We start from the raw sequence: 8,360 nt of genomic DNA on the forward strand, positions 1-8,360 counted from the left end.
AGGCGGGAGGCCGCCCCCCTCAGCGGCGGGGAGGGGCCGCGGGGGCGGCGGGGGGCGGGGCCCGGCCGGGGCGCGGGGAGCCCCAAGGCCGCCCGGGACGACCCGCGGGCGCCCTCTGCCGGCCGAGCCGCGGCCCTGCGGGCGGGACGGGGCGACGCGTTTGCGGCAAGACCGTTTATTCGCCAGCCTGGGGCGGGGCGGGGGGCGCGGGCGGGGCGCGGGGCGGGGTGCGGGGGGCGCGGGGGGCGCGGGGCGGCCGCGGTCACTCGGGCGTGTCCCACTGCCCGGCCTCCTCCTCGTCGAAGCCGGGGTTCCCTGCGGGAGCGGCGGGGCGCGTGTCGGTGCCGGCCCCGGGCAGGCCCGTCTGGAGTGGGGGGAGGCGGGCAGCGCGCGCCCATCTGCGCGGGTCCCGGGGGCCCTCAGGGGAGCCCCGCGCCCCGCCCCGCCCCGCCCCGCCCCGCCCCGGGGTCCGCACCGGGGTCCGCGCCGTCGTCGCGCAGGTCCTCGCGGCCGTCGAAGCGACCGTCGTCCTTGGGGGCCTCGTCGTCCTCCCCGGGCCTCAGGGACTCGGTCTCCGCCTCGGAGAGGTCGCCCGGGCCCTGCGCCTCCTCCGCCGGCGCGGCCCCCCCTGCGGGGATGCAGGGCGCGGGGCTGTGAGGCTGCTGGACGGGCCGCTCCCGGGGCGCCCCCTCTCCAGGCCCGCCGCCCTGCACCCCCGCCCGCCCTGCACCCCCGCCCGCCTGCCGGGCCTCGCGCGCACAGCGGGTTTGCAGGCCGCAGCCTGTGCCCAGCGCCCGGGCTCGGGGGGAGACGCTCTCGCCCGCGCCCCCCCCCCCGCAGGGGTTGTCACTGAGGCTCGGACACTGGCGCCCAGAGGGCCCGCCGGGGCCTGGAGAGCAGAGACCGGCGGGGAGCCTGGTCCAGCCGGGCCGGGGGGCCGCCACCCCTCCAGCAAGTCAGCGCCAGGCCTGGCAGCCCAGCCTCCCCCACCCCACTCCCTCTCCAGGCCCACTCGCCTGCTGGAGCAGGGCGCCGGGCCCCTTCGCCCCCTCTGCCGGCCCCGGGAGTGGTGACCGGCCAGAGGGGTCCCCTGGGGCCCACCAAGACCGCTGAGGGGCCGCGCCCTCCTGCCGCCCCCAGGGATCCGCCGGGGCTCTCCCTAACATCCTACACAGGAGCCCGCTGCCCCAGCACCCGCCCTGGCAGCAGCCCCCCTCCGGGCTGCCCCCCACACCCACCCTCAGCCGCGGGCCCCTCCTCCTGGTCAGCGCCCTCGGCGGGGGCCTGCTCCTCGGGGAGGGTGGGCGTCCACAGGGCCAGCTCGGTGATCTTGGTGGCTCTCCACTTGGGGAGGACGGTGGCGACCGTCTCCTCCTCCTCCTCCTCTTCTCCCCGTTCCTGTTTCAAGTTGTCAGACGTCACGTGTGCAAACCGGGCGTGGGGTGCGCGTTTTGCTCTGATTATGGTCGAGGGACCGCTGACTGACAGCATCCTATACGACTTGGGGGTCGGGTTCACACCCCTAGAGAGGTATGTCATCAGCCAGCCCCCCCCCGCCCTCGGGGGGACTTTAACATGGGGGGGGGTGCTGAGCTCTCCCTTGAGGGGCTCTCCAGGGTGTGAGCCGAGGGTCGGACACGGCCGGGTGGGGGGGGAACGAGAGCAGGTGGACGGCCCAGACCAGCTCAGCCTCCAGGCCTGACACGTCCCAAACAGTCAGACTTTCACATTCCACATATTTCACCTTGGAGGGGCCTCGTTTTTTAGCAAGAGTCAGGCATTTGGCAACGTCACGTTTGGAGTGAGCGAGGGGACCCACTTGGCCATGGCCCCGAGCCTCCCATGTGCCTCCAGCTTGCGTGTCAGGAAGCGGGGCCCCGACTCACCACGTCGGTCAGGCGGTACTCGCCGTGCTGCTCGCACCCGATGTCAAACACGTACTTCCCGGGCCCGACGGGCTGCAGCGGGGCGGGCGCCTCAGCGTGGGCCGGCATGAGCCAGAGAGCCCGCCCCAACCCCGCGGGGTCCCCCCACCAGGTGCAGAGAACCCGCCCCGTCACCCCCACCGGACTCCAGAGAGCCCACGCCAACCCTGTGGGGTCACCCCCACCTAACGCCTGTGAGCTGCAGGCTGCAGACTGCAGGGCCCTCGGCTACATTTTGTTTCTCTATGAAAGTAACTTATTTAATCCGACACCCGAGTCACACACCCGAGGACAAACTGGCTGAGACGGACGCCACTAGCAGGCTCAGGCGCCTCGGACCCGCGGCCGACCCGCCCCAGCTTGCACAGGCCTGGCCGTGCCTGCCCGCAGGGCCGGCCTCCTCTCCCTGGTGAACCATGGGCCGCGTCACGCATTTCCCAGGCTTGAATTCGGGGCGCCGCTCTCTGACAAAGCGCCGTCAGCACTCTAGTCAGATCACGTGCTCCCGCAGGACATGTCCCCGGACGCTAGAAGTAGATGCTGGAAACGTGCAGGCGCGCGCACACACGGGCACCACGCGCACACACAGGCGCCACGCGCACACTGCACACGTGTAAGAGCGTATGTGCTGCCTCGTCTGGTCAGCACGCACAGTGCGCGCGCAGTTGTGCGGTGTGTGTGTGCAGCATGCATGTGTGGGGTGTGTGCACGGCACGCGTCTGCGGTAACCAGAGGAGGCTCTCGAGATTCTCATCCCCGCGTCACCACCTCTGAGCCCTGGTCCTAACACCCGCGCCTCCCTCAGGGCGTCGCGCCTCAAGGCGTCTCTCCAGGGTAGTGAGCCTGGCGTTCTGCCAAGACTTAAAAACCCAGGGGTACGGCCGGCAGGCAGGGCGCAGAACCCGCCAGCCGGGTATGGTGACGTTGTTGCCACGAGCAGCCGCTGAGGCTCTGACGGCGACATCGCCCCACTGGGCCTGGTGCTTTATCTGTGCCGTGTTGCAGCTCCCCTAACCCGCTTGTCACTGACCCCCTCGCTCTTGTCTACACCTTGTCTAGTCTACACCGGCCTAAAGCTACTGGCGTTTCCTTCGCTTCGCTCAGAAGGTCCTCTGTCCTCCCCTCCACGCGAGTGGCCGGTCTCTTGTCTACGTCTATGTTGCCGTGAGGGGCGGCACACGGGGGTCAGGAAGCCCCACCCCCCATGGTCATCAAGTTGGGGGACATGGCTGGAAGGAGGGGTCCACCGAGATGCGGATAACCAGGCCACCCGGGGCGTCTGTGGGCTCAGAGAGGCTCCAGGAGACTCAGAGCCGTCCTGCTCCCGGAGTCAGATGGGATGGGGGGCCCCCGAGTCCTCAGCACGTTCACCCACACGTCTGCCAGGCTGGGGCGAGGGTTGCTTCCCGCAAACTTACATTTTTGTTCAGGAACTTGCCCTGGTACCTGTGGTTCAGGTGGATGAGCTCGGCCGCGCCCTCCTGCTGTCCGTTCACCCAGGTGCCCACATACTTGCTGCCCGTCTCCGCGTAGAAGTAGGTGCCCTGCCCGTGCCTGTGCGAGACAAGCGCGGTGCGTTTGCCCACCACGGCGAAGCCCCTCCAGGCCCGTGAGACAGACGGTCGAGCCGGGGGTGCTGAGCCGTGCGCTTGGCGCCGGGATGTGCGCGGTCAAAGCGTGCCTCCCCCTGGCTGTGCCCACTGGCCATGCCCAAGCCTGAGACGGGCATCACCTGCTGGGCGGCAACCGCCCTGCATGGCAGCTGGTTCGAGTGGGGGCGGGAGCCTGCGTCGCCCGGACACTCCCTGCAGGCCGTGCAAGGCTGGGCCGGGCGAGCTGGTGGCTTCTGTCACCATTGGGAGCCTGAGGGCGCCACCCTCGCCCACACCCCCGCCCCGCCCCGCCTCCCCCAGGGAGGCGCGAAGCCGCACCTTTGGTGGGCAAACCAGTCCCCCGTGTAGGTGTCGTTGTTGACGTAGTAGTACACGCCCTGGCCGTGCCGGAAGTCGTCTGCCCACTCTCCTGCGGGCACAGGAAGATGGCTGAGAAGAGGGGGGCCGACTCCCCTTGTCCTCGCCTCTGGGGCAGGTGACCCGGAGGGGCGGCTGAGGGAGGCTGAGGGGGCTCGCCGGACAGGCCTGGCGTGCAGGTCTCCCGGTCGCAGTGCGGACAGCAGGTCGGGGTTGGCGGGACTCAAAGCAGGGCCCGCTGCCCCGTGGCTGGGCTCCCCTCGCTCCCACACTCGTCTCGCCGGGGGTGCGGGGAGCCGTCCTGTCGCTGAGGTTAGATGGTTAAACTGCTCTCGGGCCTCAGCGCGAGGGAAACGTATCTGGGCCTCCCGGAGGCTTTGCAGACTCGCTGCAGCAGAGCTGGGGGCCGACCGCGGTGCAAGCTGAGCCTGTGAGCTGAGCCCCGGTGCTGTCTGGTGTCTGGAGGTGCAACCACAGGGGAGGGGCCCCCCAGAGGTGAGGGCCCTGAATGCCAGTGATTTGGGGGGAAGCCTGTGCACACACGTCCAGGTCAGAACCACCCCGTGGCCTCATGACCCCCAGAGACCTTCAGCCAAGTCCACATTTCTGTGCCCAACCCGCCCCTGAGCCAATCAATGTCATTCCTTTCCTCTCAGCCCCGGCCTCCAAAGCCCGCGCCACCTCATTCCCTTTTTCAGGTCCTGGGCACCCTCCTGCCTCCCGGCCAGCAGCCCGCGCAAAGCCGACGTCTCTCCGTGGCTCACAGCACGCAGCGCACCTGCAGGTGGGAGCATCTCTCCTCCACTGCTGCCAGCGCCCTGCCCCTCCCCACCGCGCCCCCGGCTCCAGCCTCCCCGCGGGCAGCCACAAACACCCCGCAAGAGTGGACGCGGCCGGCGTGGCGCCTGCCTCTGCCCTGCCGCTCTCCCCCGGGCCGCCGCCCGCTCGCTCCTCACTGACGTGACAGGAAGCCCGGAAACCGGCCAAGCTCCCCTGCCGCGGCACAAATGAGTCAAGGGATGCCATCGGCAAAGGGGGTTGAAGACGGAGCCCCACCTTAACTACTCAAGTGTCCTCAAGTCTGGCAGCTCCCCCGTGAAGGAGCTTAAGAGAAGTTTCCAGCGTCAGCAACTCCCCGAAATGCACACGGCCTTGCCAGGAACGTAACGTTAAGCTGGATGACGCTTTTCTGGACCAGCATTTGAAAAACTGATTTCAATTTGTCGATGGACGCGAAGAGACCCCTCCAAAAGACGACTTTTCTCTACAGAAAGTGAATTGATACGGAAGCAGCGAAGATTCCACCAGCGCCAGCAGAGGCGGGAGCCGGCTGGGGGGCGTCAAGCACTTTTAAAACGTCCTGTCACTCTTCGAATGGTGTTTTTAGTATTTTTAAGCTTTTTATTTATTTTGATTTCTCACTACCAATAAAAATCCACACGCCACCGTTGTGTTCGTTTTCTGAGAGAGGCCCCCAAGCCCTCAGAAGCATCTTGCTTACACGAAAGACCTGGATCCACCTCTCACGAGGACAGGGAACACGCGGCATGGTAAGGACACGATAATTGTGCAAGAAGTGTGTGTTCACGTGACTGCACCCCAACATTCATCTACAAGGATTTCCTACACGGCTGCCCCATCACCCCTACGGCGTCCTGAGCGCTCTCTGCAGTGAGGGGAGCAGCTGTTCAAGTATTGGGGGTGCACTGGAGAAGCATGCCCCACGCTGGGGGGCAGCACAGACACGGGGGCCTCAGCACTCAGGCTCCAGGAGAGCAGCGCGTGGCCCTCCAGCCAGTGGGCAGCAGGGCAGCAAAGGGCAGGTTTGCCCAAAAGTCACAAAGAGAAGGAAGGGGCAGTTGCAGCAACGAGGCGTGTGGCGTGAGCCAGGGACAGTGAGCACCGCCTGGGGCTGCCGCCCAACGCAGCCCCGGGACAGGCAGTGTGGGCGAGGCCTCAGAGGGCTGGTCCGGATTCGGGGGGCAGTGGTGTCCTGGTGAATTAACAGTTGGAGGAGCACAAAGAAGCGGCCTGATCTGTAGCGGGGGTCACATTCCCTGGTATAAATATCCCCCCGAGTCCATTTTCACCTAAGTGTCCAGCTGGGAACACCAAGGGTGTTGGTTCTGTAGGTACAGACTGGCTTGTGCGAGCTGACCTGGGCAGCGGGCAGGGAGCTCGGGCGGAAGCCTGTGTCTTCGGCCCCTTCCCAGCAAAATCCAGACAAGGGATCACAGCCTCCCGTGCCCAGCACACAGCTGACCTCAGGGCAGTGTGGCAACACAATGCACTAGACCCCAAGTTGGTGAAGACTGGGCAGCAAGTGCTCTTTGTGATCCCTGCCCCCCAACCCCGCCCCTGCACCTCCAGACCGTTGCCGAGAGGAAGCGCCGCTGGACCAGACCCTCGGCAGCCTTGAGTGTGTTTCCTCTGGCGGGGCCTGTCACGCAGTCATTTAGAAACTTGTCACGGAGGCTTTCCATTTGCACTTAACTTCGCAAAGGACTTTCTGCCCTAACCCTACACTTTCTCATCATTGCCGCTCATGCGCGCCCCAGGTTCGAATCACCTGTCTGTCCTCCTTGGGATGAGACACTGGACCCAGGGGCAGCGTTGGGAGGGGCCTGGACACGAGGCATCCACACCTTCCGAAGGCAGCGTGAGCACCAGCATGAGGCCGGAGAGGCGGCCCTGGCCAGAAGGCCCCTCTGCGGAGGCCGGGGAGGAGCCAGCAGCAGAGGCCGGCGAGCTTCGGGGCGTGGGTCAGGAGTGGGAAAGCGCCACCGCAGCTTCACGGAGACCCGCTGCGGGCGTCCCAAGCCTGGGTGCAGCCCCCTCCAGCCCCCCGGACCCCCGGGGCGGCTGTGGTGACACTTTACCTTCGTACCTCGAGCCGTCCGGGTAGATGAAGGTGCCCTGGCCGTGCTTCTTGTTCATCACGTACTCCCCGGTGTACCGAGCGCCGTTTTTAAATTTGTAGACGCCCTGAAACACGCCGCGCGCGTCAGGCCGCGCGGGGCACCCAGCGGGGACCCCCCCCCTGCCCCGCCCCGCCGGGCCCACCTGGCCGTGCCGCTTGCCCTGCGCGTAGTCCCCTTCGTAGGTGTCCCCGTTGGGCAGCCTGGCCTTCCCGCGCCCGTGGCGCTCCCCCGCCTCGTTGCGCTCCCCCTCGTACTCCTGGGCGAGACGGGCATGGCCAGGGGGCCCGGGGCCCGGCCCGGGAGGGCGACGCCGAGCGCCCTCAGGGGAGCCGCCCGCCTCAGGGGCCTGGGGTGCGGGGTTGAGGGGGGCGTCCCTCTCCCCGCGGCGCCCGCTCACGGAGGTCCTGCCCGTAGCGGGCGGGCCGGGCCGGGCCGGGCCGCGGGGAGCCCGGCGAGGAGGCGCGGGCGTCGCCGGCCAGCGGTCCCCGCCGCCGGGCCCCAGGGCGCGCCCCGGCCCCCCGCCCCCGCGCCCGGGAAGCCCCGCCGCCCGGGCCTCACCCCGAGATCGTTCTCTCCCTCCTCCTCCAGCTCCTCCGAGCCCAGGTCCGACATGGCCGCGCCCCTGCCGCGAGCCCCACGGCCGACCCCGGCTGCCGCGGGTGGGTCCCGCCGCCGCCGCCGCCGCGTGCTCGGTCGCCATGGAGACCGGGGGCGGGGCGGGGAGGCAGCGCGCGCAGCGACGCCGTCATGGCAACGGGGCCTCCGCCAACCGCGCCGAGAGACCGGACGGCGCGCGGAGACGGAGACGCGCTGCCATGGCGACGGAGAGGCGCCCCCCTCCCCGCCCGCCCCCCGCCCGCTCTCGCGCCCCCGCCCCGCGGCCGGGCCGGGGAACCGTCACCCCAGAGCGGGCGCCAAGGAGGGCGCGGGGCGCCAGGGGCCCGGACCCCTCGGAAGGGCGTCCCCCGCCGGCGCCGGCACTGCCCTCCGCCCGCGCGCCCTCGCCCCGCGGCCTCTCTGCCCCGCGGGCCTGGGGCCGCAGAGTGTCCCGGCTCTGCTCTCGGGGCACGAGCGGCGACCCGCCCCGCGCACGGCAGCGCCGGCCGCGCAGACCAGGGCAGGTGCGCGCCGGTGTCCGCGCCCCCCGCGCCCCCTCCCCGCGCCCCCCGCGCCTCCCGGGCCGCCCCCGGCGCCCGCTTCTCAGCCTCTCGGCCGCCACCAGCCCCTGCGCTCCCCGCACACCCCGCACGCAGACACCCCAACGCGGCCGTCTCCTCGGGCAGCCCCGCGCCCGGCCCGCGCCCCGGCCCCCCCCCCAGCGGCCGCGGCCGCGACAAGTCCCTTCCCCAAAGGCGCCAGATCCTCGTCGGGGCGCGGCGAGGGGTATGGGGCTCGCAGGCTGCACCCCGCGCTCGGCCCGTCCCCCGTGAGCGTCTACCGAGAGGGCCAGGCGTGGCCGGCGTGGGCTTTAATTTGAGGCCAAGAGCCCGATTCAGCAGCGCGGGGCACCCCGAGCGGCCGCGCCCCGCCTCCCCCCCATCCCC

The 8,360-nt window shown here is 69.6% G+C and overlaps 1 protein-coding gene across 1 annotated transcript; it reads right to left on the reverse strand.

Moving 5' to 3' along the window:
* Window positions 1-262: 262 nt before the first annotated feature.
* Window positions 263-7,428, reverse strand: RSPH1 (radial spoke head component 1; the record flags this gene model as incomplete). Its single annotated transcript, XM_084232769.1, has 9 exons — window positions 263-315; window positions 476-628; window positions 1,239-1,398; window positions 1,887-1,958; window positions 3,344-3,479; window positions 3,857-3,947; window positions 6,775-6,880; window positions 6,959-7,072; window positions 7,375-7,428. The coding sequence occupies 9 exons, from the start codon at window positions 7,426-7,428 to the stop codon at window positions 263-265; spliced, it is 939 nt and encodes a 312-aa protein (XP_084088895.1).
* Window positions 7,429-8,360: the final 932 nt, after the last annotated feature.

Source organism: Talpa europaea (assembly GCF_964194135.1).
Source record: "Talpa europaea genome assembly, chromosome: 4".
Lineage (NCBI taxonomy): Eukaryota > Metazoa > Chordata > Mammalia > Eulipotyphla > Talpidae > Talpa > Talpa europaea.